A 15,614-nucleotide genomic window follows, 5' to 3' on the forward strand; every position below is an offset into this window, starting at 1 on the left:
CCATTATTATTTCAAGAGTTAAAAATCATAATCTATATAGCTATCCACATAGCTTGTGAGCCGCAGTTTTCTGGTTGGGTTAAATACTATAGTAGATATTACCACATAGACTTTTACGCATTTCGTCTCTTACTCAAAGATTAATAGTATTTTCATTCAGAAAATGTATATTCATTTGCATTCGTTATGATTAACAGTAACTAAAGGAGCTGTATCTCATATTTATAGAATTACGCGCAAAATCTAATCGCGAGTTACTGTTGAATTATATTTAAGATATGGTTAACATCTATTATTGTTATGTATTTGTTATTTATGTTTGTCGAGTATCACTAAGATGAGGACTAAAAATATAGACTTTTTCTCGAGCGTTATAAAACTAGTCTAGTTCTATGTTCTGGTGCTTATTTTCCTTGAAGTAAACGAAGTTATGGATTGTAAATTAAAAACGTGCCCGTTTTAAATGATATATTCACCGTTGATTTATTAATAGATTATTAAGTGCCATTGAGTTGTAGTGTTTCGCACACGGCTCAGCTTCCTTCAATATGGAACACAGAGTACTAAAAAGATCCACTTGGGCATTATCTTGAATGTGTTGATCAAATACCTAAAACAAAATAACATTATATCCTATGTTACTTCTCTTGTATTCGCATCGCATTTTAGTTTTCCTAACTATCACTATTTGGTCAGACAATATTTTTTTCTTTTTTTAGAAAATATTCGACATTTTTATGCAGTGTAAACTCTATATAAAGACACTGAAGGGACTGTGTATTTTATGGTGTTATAAAGAATTCTCGTTAAATGGATAATCCATGACTTTTACTGATTAGTCATGGGCAACAACAGTCTACACGTGCAAGCAATCCCAATTTGTAAACTAAAGAACGAATTTCTTAGAAAGTTCGTATGCATGATGCCGACAGTCGAGTTTATTGCGGGCTTAGATAATAAAGCGACAAAAGAAGCGTACACAGCTCCTTTTTACAAATTTTAGCAACTTAAAAAGTACTTTATTAGCTTATTAAGAGTTGGTGTAATGCTATGTAGAGTGTATCATTGTACGGAAAACAAGCTAAACCAACCAAAGCCTCGAAAATTGATTTAGACACTTTAGGGAGTTCGTCGTATTCGTTTTCTACAAAGTATCTTTAGCAGTATAATCTTTGAAATTTCAGCTTATTCTTACCCCGTTAACAGTGATAGTAGGTATGAAGCTGGGTCGCACTTTGCTGGTCTGGTATTCACTGTGAAGTTGAAGCATTGTTCCTTCACCTGTCAAGACGCAGTCTTCTACATCTTTAGGAGATAGTTTTGCATTTTGGACACACTGAAAATGTTAATCAATTTGTAAGTTTATTTAATAATATTTAAATTAGTGAAAACCGCAACCGTGCGAACGTGTAAACTTATCGCATTTTCTTGATAATATCAATAATGGAAATTTTATAATTTAATGATTTAATGCTTCCATTTGTTCCAGTTAAATCATAACAGTTTAAATAATATAAGGAAATGAAAACTACTTATTTGGGACGGCCTTGAGAGACCAAAAAAAAACGCTGGTGATAAAGCCGACGACGGGTAAAATCCAGAGATTTACCACGAACACTAATGGACGAACTATGACCTACGTTCATCAAAATCTAAAGCGTTTTTTTATATAATTGCATGATTAAACTAGTCTCGATTGACTTTTCCAAGCATTTTTAAGAACACATAGTTATAGTATAACCACCTAGCAGTTCTCTCTTAAAAAATATAACGCTCTTCGTATTCCCTTTAATAATGCTTTAATGACTGCTAAGGCACATCCACATGCATCGAGAATGTACTGCGAGGCAAACGAGCAGGTCATTAAGAGTTAAGTGTTTACCGCCGCCCATGGACATCTGCAACACCAAGAGGTTTACAAGTGCGTTGCCGAACATCAAGGTACTCTCATCTCTAGAAGGCGCCTAAATCGGCGTTCGGAAATATAAGGAGTGTATTTATAAGCGTTGTAGAACGTCAAAGTAGAAGTAAGAACCTAATACACTAAACTTAACTGTGTCTGAAATCATGTAATAATAATAAATCAATAAATATTCATTGGCAAAGGTCTTACAAGCAGATCTCCTTTAGCCCCCGACCTGGTTTCCATCTCGCAGGCGACGTAAGCCACTTTCATAACATCAGTGTACTGCTTCATCCGACTTAGTGCGCAGTCCTGTACCATATTACCAAGGCACTCTGAGGAGCCGTGTTGGCATTCGAAGCCGTCGTTACCATAGTTTATACTCTAAGAATGTTAATGTTATAAATAATACGTTAACATAAGTGTATACTTATTTTTTTATTTAATAAAGATTGTATGGTACTGATATGATACGGCCTTTCAATTAAGTATTATTTTGTTAGTTAATACATGACTGGACGGCTTTTTTAAAATATTTTAGAAATTTATTTATTACATTCCACAAATATCTTAACAGTAAGTTAATATACTATAATAATCAGGGATAATGTATCACTCTTGTTGTGATTAGTTTTTTTTGTGATTGATTAATTAATAGTTTTTAATTAATTGCAACCATACAAAAATGCTAATTCTTTGTAATGTTAGTTAATTATTTTCCCACGGAACGGAACGAGGATGTAAGTGCATGCTCCTATTTCACCATGCCTCCTGCTAATAGAGATCTTTGATATAATGGGAAAAATCTTTGTTTTTAATTTATTTTATTATTATTAAAGATGTCATGTGGAACATGGTGTAATAGTTGCAGCTCTTTACAGACTTTGTGTAATACAAAATTTAACTTTGCGATTAAAAATAGTGGCGGAGAGTTCTTCTCTTCCGTTCTACGCCCATGATTTGAGAACTGGCAGTAAATGTAAAATTAGAAGCATTTAATGTATATTTCTTTTTTATTAACGTTCATAAGTGTATGATTATTGACTTTGAATTTCTATTAAACATATTTGTGCACATTATTTTACAGCTATAGTCCAATGATATAATTTGACGTGAGCTCACCCTTGCCTTGCCGAATGGCACAAGTTGAAGTGTAATATTGTTTTGCAGTTGTTGCACTGTTGGCTGGAGTTGCTTGAGTATAAATGTTTCACTATCAGGACACTCGCTCTCATAGTATACTGTTAGTCGCAACTGGAAAAAAATAGCATATTGAAGCTGTTTTTTATAAAGGTGTAATTTGTTACAGAAAATTATTTTTTGATTTTTTGGATCATTAAAATTATTTTCGGGTTTCGTTGGGAAATACATACAGAAATTCTCACCGTAAAACGGTGTTACCTTAGTACTTTATGCAATTTTAGTAATTATATGATACAGTTACTGTATATATAATTTGTGTGTAACGCTACAATCGTTGTATCGCTCTCGGCATATTGAACAATCAAATCAAATTCTATTAAATAATATATTTTTGATTTAGCCTATGAACTTTTCAGTCCAACTCTTATTGTTATAACATTTATTATTCTGGTTTTCATCCTCATAACAGCTAGCAGTATTTGCCAATCATTTTTAAATATTACGTAATCGCTAAGTCTCGCTAATAAATAAATAAACTGTTTTGTGACAATTGATAGTTTGTTTTTCTGAGCTAAGTAATATGTAGTAAATTGTGTATAACTATTTTTCAATCGTTCGAATTGCTTTATTTATATCACTATGTCATAGCTTTTGCTTGAGCGATATGACGAATGCAAAAACATATGGAATAGGAGATTGAAACATTGCGCTTAAATCTGAATTTTAAGATTTGATTGATTTATTCTTATACTTAAGAACTACTAACACCTAGAATCAGAATTCACGCGCAGAATTTCGTGTATTTTAAGAAAAAAATAATGTCTTCTTCAACAGTTTACGTTATAGTTCGGTCAATTTACATAAAATGTCACAAAAAACAATAAATCATACTCTTAAACTTTTCTCACGAATTACACTATGCTATTGGTGAAGCAATACTCCGTCCGGTAGTTTTTGACAAATGCGACCGTTTTGTGTCTATAATATTTAACGGTTTTAAACTAAATTAGAAACTGGAGTCGCAAGTACGGTAAGATTTAAGCTAGTCAAAAAACGTATGGCAACCTGATTGTCACTATAATTATGAGTGAAAATTGGCGATTATTACGTCGACAAATATCATATTCCACGGCTTAGCAGTGATAATTTACTTTGTCTATGGACCTACGTTAAACCTTCTCTAAGGTCCTCCATCGGGTACATATTAATATATTAACATTGAAATAGAGAGGTAGGACCACTTTTACTGTCCCACATGTTTATTTTGACCTCGTATAGTTACTGGTTTGCACTGAGAAATTGCAAACACTAGTCACCTACTTACTACTTTGATGTATAACAAAACTTCTCTAAAAACAAATGGACATTTATAGGTATTTAATCTTGGATTTATAAGTGCACAACTAAAAATATAAACCTAATTATTATAATAAAACATAATATTAGAAATTGCAAATAGGTTTCCTCACACCATATTATTGTACTCCATGGTATATTTTTAAGATGTTAAATGTATAGAATATTAAAATTTTTAATAATGACATATGTGACGTAGGAAATATTATATTTATTAATTATTACCTATTGTGTTAATAGTCCTTAACGATGTGATTCACATGTCATTTAAATTTAGAGTTAAACTGTATACATATAATTGAGTATTTCGTATATTCGTAACGTAAGACACAACCTTCAGGTTCGGAAACATTATTTCCGCTGTAAAATTAACTTCATTTAGCAACTAGTTTATGTTTTCGTACGCAACGGAGCGATGAAATTATTTTTTATATCTATTTAACTGGATTTTTTTCAACCGTTTTGATATTTAAATAAGTGTAATTAATTAACCGATACATTGATAGATAAACTAATTATTAATTAAACATACAAACCTTCGGTCCAATTGCATTTCCAGAACTAAACAATAGCACCGTCAACAAAAAAATCTCACTTGTAGCCATGTCGATTATTATCAATAAATTATTTAAAGTTGTATTCGAATATTTCTTGACGTCCGAACACGGTGTATGCTCTACAAATACTAATAACGTGTATCTTAATGTATTGACACTTCAGTATTATTTATTCAGAACTAGTAGGTATTATTTGTTCACAACTTTTTAATGGACTGTTAGTTTTAGACTGATTTTTAATTGTACGGTTCCTTGGTCAGCGGGATGCTTTTAATAATAGAGATAATAGTATTTATCATTTTACATTGACGACGTATAAAAAAATAAAAAAAACTAATGCCAAATAACTAAATGCTCCGCATAAGAGATTGCCTACGCATGGCTGTACTCTCGGGACATAACACTTAGGTGACGAAATAGGTTAGGTAGCACACCCGAGTGAGCGAATGCAAGCAAGCAAGTAAATGACTTCGTAAAGAAGAAAGAAGAGGAATTGTTACAATGAAAGCAAATTTAGATGGTCTTGACAACACATTGGAATAATTATTAACTCAATATTGAAATCGGAATCGATATTAAAGTAATGGAGTAATGTCAATAGACGCGGTAATGTTTCTTGTTAAAACCTGTATATTTCTTTATAAGCGTACAAAAAGTATTTTGTATCTCAGATGATCTAAAGTAAACGTTAAGATAAGTTGGAAAAATATTAAGGGGAACTGTTATCCTGCCCCCATCCATAGAACGAGCTGCCGGACTGACTCCCTCACGCTCCACGTCACTTTAAGTTGCCCCGGCGTGGGCAAAATGAATTTCCCAATAGAAAAAAAGTAACGCTTATAATCTCGAAACCTGACTATCTTTGACATTTCTCTAAACGTAAATGTGATAATAATTTTACTAGACAATTGATTATCTATTCATATTATAAACACGTCGCCTAGATTTCACGTGTTCATAAGTTAGAGCAGTCTTAGTTTAGGCATGAAATGATTTTACCTTAAATAAATTATATTCTACTGTGTTGTATATTTGTAGTCTACCAAATTTTACTTACGTGTACCCCATATGTGCTGGAACATTTAAATCAACATCCGCCAATTAACTCTATGCTGGCCCTCGGCATCATTTGATCGCTTGGATTCGCGTGAGAACATAGCTTGGGGATACTAAATGGATTATATCAAATTTTGAGAGATATTATTAGTAGAAATATCTAAATTAGTCGTAGGGACATTTCTGTGAGTTTTATATATGTAAAGTAAGAAATTAATAGGAAAGATTTCTTACTAAGCAAGCTGATTAAGTATAATTTTCTCAAAACAGTTTTAGCTACGGCTTAGCTCTCCCGATACACACCATCGAAAATTTATATTGCGCCTTTTTTAATCTCATCTGCGGTGCAAGGAGATAAACTTTTAATGCCATATTTACTCAAAATATCCCTATATTAAATGTTTATAAATAACTAAATAATAATATTCTTACCTAGAAGTCTGTATTTTAAAATATCATACATATTTGACTGTACATTGTATAAACAACAGCGAACGATAATATAAATATCCAATATGGCTGTATTAAATAAATTAAATACGAAATCAACAGGATGACACAGATGAAATATAAAATTTCCATTTATTTTTTACAAACATTTTGCTCGTTTACTAGTGTAAGATTTATTTTTTCACACGTTTATACATTTACATTTTGTTGTTTCTTGCATTTGCCATGTTTACCCAAATTTTTGACGTGGTGGATGATTACGTCAAGAATTATAAGGTTTTATATAATTCGACTTGTATGGACAATCTCCGTGGCTTCGATTCTAGTAATTAAAGTACAACTTTATGTAAATTTGTATGTACAGTGTAAACTATATATAGACTGAAGGCATTTTATAGCCTTATAGAGAGTTGTCGTTAAATGGAAAGAAGAAGACGTATAGATGATCCATGACTCCTACTTATTAGTCATGGTCAACAACAGTCTACACGTGCAAACAACCCCAATTTGTAAAGAAAAGAACGAATTTCTTAGAAAGTTCTTATGCCGGCAGTCCAGTTTTTTGCGGGCTAGGATAAAAACCGACAAATGAACGTACACACCTGCGCAGTTTTCACTAATTTTAGCAATTTAAAAAGTATCTTATTAGTATTGTCTTTTGTTAACATAGCCTTTTGGGGGGGGGGGGCTTGGGCTCATGCTTTTACGGTTCCCAGTACGACTTGCTTGCATTGCATTGCATGGTAGCACGGGTGTAGGCCCACCCTACCACATCCTTCTGATGGGTAGGGAGGCGTGGTCTTGGGTGTAGCGCAAGCTGTCGGCGCAGCGCGGGACTCGGGGTGAGTTTGCGTCATCGTCTCGTGATGCGTCTGGCGTCTACCTGCTGAGTAGGAGACGTCCCCGACTGAGGACTCCGTGGCGGGTGGAGAGCTCTGACGGTGAAATATTTCCTTTTACCTCGACCACCGTTGCGGCCGGGTCAACTGCGCCGGTTGAACCAAAGAAGGCCACTCCGTTCGATGCTACAGACCTGTCTGCGTCCGAAGGTGAGGCATCTGCGGTAAGACCGATGCGGAAGACCGAGGCTTCAACGGAGGATACGTTCAGTGCACCATCCTCATATATGGACATGACGGCCCTGAAATCCGCAATTCAGGAGCCAACCATGACCACAGTTATGAGTTCATCAAAGAGGCGACGGCTCAAGAAAGCCAGAAGAGCGGTGGATCAGCAGAAGCTGGCAACCAATGCTCAGAGGCTACTTTAGGCCCCAAAATCCGCCCCTGAAGCCTTAAAGGCATCTGGGGGAAGGAAAGGGGCACCGAAGCCACTAGGGTCTAATGCCGCGCTAAAGCCAGACGGCTCTAAGCACGACAAAAACCCTAACAGCAACAACAATCCCAAGAAAACTAGAGTCAACCAGGAAACGAAGGGCCAAAAGCGCGAACGGCCAGAGGATTCCGTGACACCAACGGGGCAACGAAAAAGGATTAAACCTAATAGACCCCGAACGGTGGGAGGGACCTCGGCCAGTTATGCGGAGGCCGCAGCATCGTACAGGAATAACGAATTCTGTGTTGCTGTGATGGCTGAGCCCTTCCTAGACATGACGCACGAACAGGCGGTAAATATCCGTAAATATGAGATAATAACGATAAAAGCCCAGGAAAGGCGCATATACTACCTACTGGGGAACATATATCCGACTTCTAGATAAAGAGGAGTCCTCAGTGGTAGCTCCCGCCCAACCTCAAACAACAGCCTGTACATCGGGGACGGCGACATCGGGGCCGGTGCCTCCCACGTCTGAGATGGGGAAGACCGCGGACAACCGAGCAGTCGAGACCCCCATGGAGACGGCACAACTAACCTCGGATGATGAGTTTTTTCAGGAGACAGGGGGGAGTGAACTCAGCGACAGCTGTCTGCGCTCCTCCCCTACGCCGGACTGACTTTGTCCAAGCAAACCTCCAGCACAGCCAAACAGCGTCGGCTTCCCTGCGCAGACTGCTGGAGACCAACCCCAAGACCATTGCTGTGATCCAAGAGCCGTGGATCAGGAATGGCAAGATATGTGGACTGGGTAACACCGGCGGTAAAACCTTACTGGACACCTCCGTAAGTAACCCAAGATCCTGCATTATAATACCCAAACATGTACCAGCAATACTAATAAGCGAACTATGTTCAAGGGACCTTACAGCTGTTAGGTTACCCAGGAACGAGTATCCAGACATCGTCCTGGCGTCGGCCTACTTACCGGGCGACGAGGACGTGCCCCCTCCGGAACTAAGCCTCCTGGCCGAATACTGTGAGAGGGAAAAACTGGAGCTCATCATCGCGGCAGACACCAATGCACATCACTTGCTATGGGGTAATGCCAAAACCAACGCACGAGGTGAGGAAATGCTTAATTTTATACTCAGCAATAACCTTATCCTAGCCAACAGCGGTTCAGAACCAACATTTGTTAACGCGCGCGCACAAACCATAATAGATCTAACAATGGTATCAGCAGGTATGTCAGATCAGATACATGACTGGCACGTGTCCAACGAGTTATCCTGCTCAGATCATAGGTGGATCCGCTTCGCAATCAAAGGGGATCTACCAAAACCACAACCAAGAAGAATACCTCGGAGAACTGACTCAGTAAAATTTTCCAGACTGTTTAGCTCAGAAGTAGCCAAACTAACAATACCAACAACCATAGATGTACAGGACATAGACACACATGTTAACAAACTTACGTCTCTACTCGTGACAAGCTATGAGCAGTCGTGTCCGCTTACCATACCAAGACAGGGTGGCAAACAGAACTGGTGGTGCCCCGAATTGGAGAGACACCGTCGGAAAGTCAGGAGGCTGTTCAACAGAGTTCTGTTCTGTCTAAAGTGACAAACCACTCGATCGGATCCCTTAAAAAACCTGACAACACATTTACAAAAACAGATGAAGAAACTTGTGAACTACTTCTGGCAACCCACTTTCCAGGCTGTATAATTGCTAATGACCAGTCATGGCAACCTTACTCGGAAAGAGCCACGGTCAGCTCGGACTGGCAAGTAGCAGACAGAATAATCACGAATGAAAAGGTAGCATGGGCAATCAACTCGTTCCTATCATTTAAAGCGGCCGGCTTGGACGGCATTTTCCCTGGTCTACTGAGATGGAGTGGGAACTTAATAGTAGACTATCTTGTCTCAGTCTTCCGAGCCTGCATAGCACATCGCTATATACCTCTGAAATGGAGGGAAGTAAAAATAATATTTATCCCGAAACCAGGAAGAGACGACTATACCCGGGCAAAATCCTTCAGACCCATTAGTCTCACCTCATTCCTTCTTAAAACGCTGGAGAGGTTGGGGGACCTGGAGATACGCAGTCGGGTAACCTTATCAGAATTCCTTCATCCAAATCAACATGCCTACAGTTCCGGCAAATCAACTGAATCATCACTACACAGCGTTGTATCTCGCATTGGCAACTCCCTGAAACTAAAGCAGTCAACCCTAGGCGCATTTATTGACATTGAGGGTGCTTTTGACAAAACCATTTTCACAAGCATTACCAGAGCACTCGAGACATGTGGAGTACCATCGACCCTTACAGAATGGATCAACAACATGCTAAGACAGCGAGCTATACAATTTACCGTGAATACCACCACACGCGGTATTGTCAGTAGAGGTTGCCCACAGGGTGGTGTCCTCTCGCCGCTCCTGTGGAATCTAGTGGTAAATGAGCTCATCATAAAACTCAACGCTATCAATCTCTATACTGTGGGGTATGCGGATGACATAGCAATCCTCGTATCGGGGAACTTTGAAAGTACCTTATGTGACCTCATGAGGCTTTCAGATTGATTGAGAGATGGTGCAGTCAACATGAGCTATCTGTCAACCCATCAAAAACAGAACTGATCCTTTTTACTAACCGAAGAGTCCTTGGACCGCATAGACTACCAAAACTCTTCGACACAGAATTAAAACTAAAGGAAAACACGAAGTACTTAGGTGTGATTCTAGACAGTAAACTGCTCTGGAATAAACACCTGGAATACAAGCTAAGCAAGGCAACGATTGCGCTTTACCAATGCAAAAAGATGCTTGGCGTGAAATGGGGTCTATCGCCTAAGATTACCTTATGGCTATACACTGCCGTAATCAGGCCAATGCTAGCTTACGGAGCCCTGGTTTGGTGGCCGAGAACAGAGCTCCAAACGGCAGTAATCAAACTTGGACGCTTTCAAAGGCTTGCGTTGTCCGCTGCAAGCGGTTGCATGAAAACAACGCCTACTGCAGCTTTGGAGATAGCCCTACAAGTTTTGCCTCTGGACCTGCACATACAGCAGGAGGCGGCACTGGCTGCCATCAGGCTGAAGGTGCTAGATCTATGGGGCAAAAATCACTACAGCACACACACAGCGATTCTTAACAGGGTGATAGAGTACCAACCTCTATTAGACGCTCCATGTGATAGGATCGCAAATCAGAACATACTTAACAGAAAATGAGATGTGCAAATGAGAGAAGAGGAATGTGATAGATCACCCCTGAATGAGCTGCGCATATACACCGATGGCTCAAAAATAGGCTGTGGCTCTGGAGCTGGCATATTCTCTCTTGATCTCAACATCAACATACACCTGCCCTTGGGCACATATAGCTCGATCTTTCAGTGCGAATGTGTCGCTATAACTGAAGCAGCCAGAGCCGTGCAGCGGTTAGGAATTAATAACTTTTGTATTAAGTTCGTATCCGACAGTGCGTCTGTGCTGATGGCGTTGGTAAGCAAAAAGACCAACAGTAGACTGATACTGGAGTGTCACGATGCACTGGAGGCAATAACCCTGACAAACAGAGTTACCCTGCAGTGGATTAGGGGACATAGTGGATCACTTGGCAACGATGCTGCCGATGAGCTTGCGAGAAGAGGTTCGGAGATGAGGCCTGCAGGTCCGTATCCGCTCAAGCTCGCAGGTGCGAGCAGGATAAGAGAAGGACAAGCGACAGCTTACCAAACAACTTCTAAACTTGAATAGAATAAATCTGAAAACAATGATAGGGACAATTACGGGCCATTGTCTCCTTAATAAACATCTTTATGTCCTAGGCGCGACAGACAGCCCCCTGTGCAGAGGCTGTTTCAGCGCAGAGGAATCAGTCACCCACGTAGTCCTGGAATGCGAGGCTGTGACTAAGCAACGTGTAGAAATCCTCGGAACAGTGAGGTCGCTCCGTGAAGCCTGCGAGGTGCCCAGGAGACTTCTGTGCTTCTGGAAGGAGTTAGGCTGGCTTAGTTAGCCAGGACTTTACGCACAATGGACCTATTGAGCGTCTAAGTGCGGAAACAGAGTCCACACATACATACATACATAACATAGCTTTTACATATTGGAAGAAAACCGTCACTGTGACCACGCACGCTGTAAAGCACGCGAAACGTCGGAAAAAATAAATTTAAAATTATGTAAATTAATAATACATGGCTTCAATCCGGTTAATAAGTGTTTTCTTTCAAAGTATCTTATTGCTCAACTGTTGTCGTTATTGAGAGTGTGTAATGCTATCTAGCGTGTGTGATTGTATTCTATACAATCACTCACTCATACTAGCTAAACCAACCAAAGCCAATTGATTTCGACACTTTAGGAAGTGCGTCGTTAAATCGAGGGATGTTACACGGACTTACACAGTATTTTTTGGTATGTTTGAACTTGTTTGCGAAGTATCTTTTGCGGGATATGTTTTATTTTTGTATTCGTATTCTAATATAATAACTAATTTATATCAGATTATATTCATATGTAGGTTTAGTTAGAGGTACTAACAAATCCGTCTTAGTTGCTTATTAGTTAGTAGACAAAAACTATAGTGTGGTATGGGCATGGACAGCATACGAACGCCTTGATAGAATGTAGTAAGATATGCGTGTTTATTGTAATTAACAATTTTAGGATACCAGTGATAGTAGATACTATTATAATCACGGATCGGATCGGGCAGATCTAGTAAGACATAAAATAATAAATAAGAATTCTTGCCAAGATTCACAAATTAATTAAGCAATAATATATTTATTTAACTTATTACTTTTTTGTTGCAATTGAAAAACATATTTTTTATATTTAATTCATAGCAATTATTTGTCGGATTCCTTATCTATCTATGTATATAAAAATGAATCCCTATTTCCCTTGGTGACGTGACCGGCTGGAGCGACTTCGCTAATTCTTTTTTGTTGTGTTTGTTATTGTCAGGAGAAGATTCTTATGAAAGAAAATTTCGCTGAAAATTTATGATATTTTAAGAATACTTAACAACCATATTAAGTTATCATGACTTTCGTTACGATAGCAATTTTAGTTTCTCAATTCAAACTTTTTATGGCATTTGACATAAAATTGACAGAATGCGTGCTGCAAATACCGTCAAAGAGGAAGATAAGAAAAATGTATATAGTTTAAAACAAATGCTTCGATCAGAGTTATTATATTGATAAAATACATATAAAATAATTACAGTCGCTAATTGTTTGTGGCGTTAATCTTGGAAATCCATGTTTTTCACATGGCCAGTTACATGTCGCCTGTTCCCATGTCGGAATACCAACAAAACTATATACGCGCCAGAAAAACAAACAAAGAATGTTGTATATCATAAAGCACTAAAATAATAAACACTTTTTTCTGAAATCTTTTTTTAGTTATTTATACCAATTCGAAATCAATATTCTAGTTAAGACAGGACAACGTCTGTCGGGTCCGTTAGTCCTTTATAAATGCGCAATAGTCCGTTGAAAGTAATTCTGAACATCCTCTTCATAGTTGTGTATTTTTGACTCGTGTTTTTTGTAATTGTCCCTCACTTCGGTGCGAAAAGACCTAGGAATCACACATTAGTTAAAACTACTCATTTTCGGACAAGGCTTACTTGAACGATCATTCTTTTTAATTTACTAGTTATCACGGGAAATAATTGGGTAGTATAGTAACGATAACTTAGTTTATGTTCTAAATTGGTATTCTCTACTCTATTACTACTCTATTTATTGTACCTTTGGCAATTAGTTAGTTTTAATTGTTTGACGTTACCCATATTACTCGTTAAGTTATGAGAATTTCTAAAAATCGTCTCTGTAACTGGATTTTATAGAATCATTAATTCTTCGGAAGGTACCTGGAATGACGTGGAGTGAAATTAAGAGAACTGCCCAGGACCAATCAGGCTAGTTTTATTCGTTGGATGCCTTTTGCCCAACTAGGGGGACATAGGACTTTAAGTCAGTCATGTAAATAATTCTTCAGCCAGCGTAGATTAGAACGAATTATGCTTATGATGATGTATTAATTGTAAATAGAAGATTTTTTTCTTTAAATAATGAACGAGATGTTGCGATTAACTTTTATTGAACTATTTGAAGTTATCTGATATCTATAATATGTAAGTTTAAAGCATAGAAATATTGTGCTTGCAAGGTCCTATATGTTAGTATAATTTGCCAAAAAACTATTTTATACTACCCTGGGGTCCACATCAGTTTATTGTGGGTCCTGATCTCTCTAAAGTCCTCTTTAAATTTTTCTCTGTCGAACATTGATTTTGGTCTACTTAATGGTAAACATTTATCCGAGTTTGGTTTCGGTGATCTAACCTATGAAGTGACAGTAAATTTATATGAACTTATAGTAAAGATGATCATAATGAGAAAGCTTACTTGTTATAGGCGGAAAATTGACAGCGAGTGTCAGACACAGTAGGACGATCACCTACTTGCCTAAAAAGAAGCAAGTAAAGATGATGCAATATAAGCAGAAAACTGAGGCATAATAACATAAAATTACTACATTCATAAAACTATTATAGTCACACAGATACATTGACACTTAAAACTAATAACATCGCAATTTTCCTCGGGGGAGGCGAACATCTTCAATCACAGTCACAAATAATTATAATAATGTACTACATTGTCAACAATAAGAATTCATATAAAACCTAGTTAACATTTAGCGTATAAAATATGTATTTACCCAAGGTTGTTTCGCACAAGTGTAATACGTGATCACACCTTTTGAATTTGAAATCCTATTTAAATGTTCTGCCGAGTATGGACGATGGTGAAGTCTGCTGGTCGTCAGATAGGGGTCTAAGTACTTTTCAAAACCTTCATACGACGTGTCCAGGGACTCGATGTCTTTGCGAAAAGGTTGTATTGGAGCCTGTGAAATATAAAACATGCTGATGGCTTTTCATGATTTTTAAATGTAGCTTTACTGAACGTTATAGTGCGGCCGCACGGGGAAAGGATATGGGCAAAAGTAAAAAATAATAACTAAAGAATGTTCTATTGTTGTATTAATATGGCCAATCAGGGTAAGTCGAGAAATAGCGTCTTACTTAGGTAAGACACCCATAATATGTCAAATTCTATACGTTTTGACATAAGGGGGTCATAGTTAGCCCTAAGTTATGGCTTTCTGAATTATTATTACAAATACCTATTTTACATAGACAGGTGATACAATTGTTAATAAATAATGACTACTGCTCATTGACACCCACAAGGCTGTGGACTTGCATCACGCAACATCTAAAAGGTGACTAAATACGACTGGAGGTTTCGTAATTTCAACCGTGTACATTTCGTGCCCTATACAAACACAAAAATGTTTTTACTTTACATAAAAATAAACTAGAACTTACTGGGTTTAGAGGTAAACTGGCAGGATTCTTGAATTGGTCCTTATCAGTCACCAAGCAACTGGGTAGAGACGGCTTAACAAATGCATTTTTTGTTTCTGACAGGCCAAACACTGCCAATTCTGGTGGATTACGTAATAACTGGAAATTTGTTAAACAATTTATAACAACTTGATTTTAATACATAATGCGTCAAATGTTTATTTTATATGGCGTTAAACGTTTTCAATAAAAGCGTTACTAATCAGTGCAGTTAGTGGCTATTTCCTATAGACATATTTATAAGTGTTTTTTAGGTTATCTCTATTTTTCATCAGATAAGTATTATGTGTTTTTATTTCGTACTGAAGTATGATTAACCAAAGAAATAAAATTAGCAAAAAGAATTGAAAATAGACACCTTGTCTTACTTCACTTCACGTGTTTTAATTTATTACCTTC

At 37.5% G+C, this 15,614-nt stretch overlaps 1 protein-coding gene and 1 long non-coding RNA gene across 3 annotated transcripts; both read right to left on the reverse strand.

The window, feature by feature from the left end:
• Positions 1–454: 454 nt before the first annotated feature.
• LOC123714958 (gamma-interferon-inducible lysosomal thiol reductase-like) lies at positions 455–6,699 on the reverse strand. 2 transcript variants are annotated; one of them, XM_045669674.1, is made up of 8 exons: positions 6,448–6,699; positions 6,250–6,354; positions 6,017–6,128; positions 4,939–5,078; positions 3,026–3,157; positions 2,114–2,287; positions 1,196–1,336; positions 455–610 (listed from the first exon to the last, which is right to left on the reverse strand). In XM_045669674.1, the coding sequence occupies exons 3-8, from the start codon at positions 6,039–6,041 to the stop codon at positions 473–475; spliced, it is 750 nt and encodes a 249-aa protein (XP_045525630.1). In that variant the 5' UTR covers positions 6,042–6,128; positions 6,250–6,354; positions 6,448–6,699; the 3' UTR covers positions 455–472. The 2 variants fall into 2 exon arrangements, with proteins under 2 accessions (XP_045525630.1, XP_045525638.1); XM_045669682.1 differs by lacking the exon at positions 6,250–6,354.
• Positions 6,700–14,029: 7,330 nt separating this feature from the next.
• On the reverse strand, positions 14,030–15,307 carry LOC123715216. The gene is made up of 3 exons (XR_006754404.1): positions 15,177–15,307; positions 14,504–14,692; positions 14,030–14,124 (listed from the first exon to the last, which is right to left on the reverse strand). It is a non-coding gene; the product is annotated as an uncharacterized LOC123715216 (long non-coding RNA).
• Between the last annotated feature and the right edge of the window lie 307 nt (positions 15,308–15,614).

The sequence above is a fragment of the Pieris brassicae genome, chromosome 1, assembly GCF_905147105.1.
Source record: "Pieris brassicae chromosome 1, ilPieBrab1.1, whole genome shotgun sequence".
Taxonomy (NCBI): Eukaryota; Metazoa; Arthropoda; class Insecta; order Lepidoptera; family Pieridae; genus Pieris; species Pieris brassicae.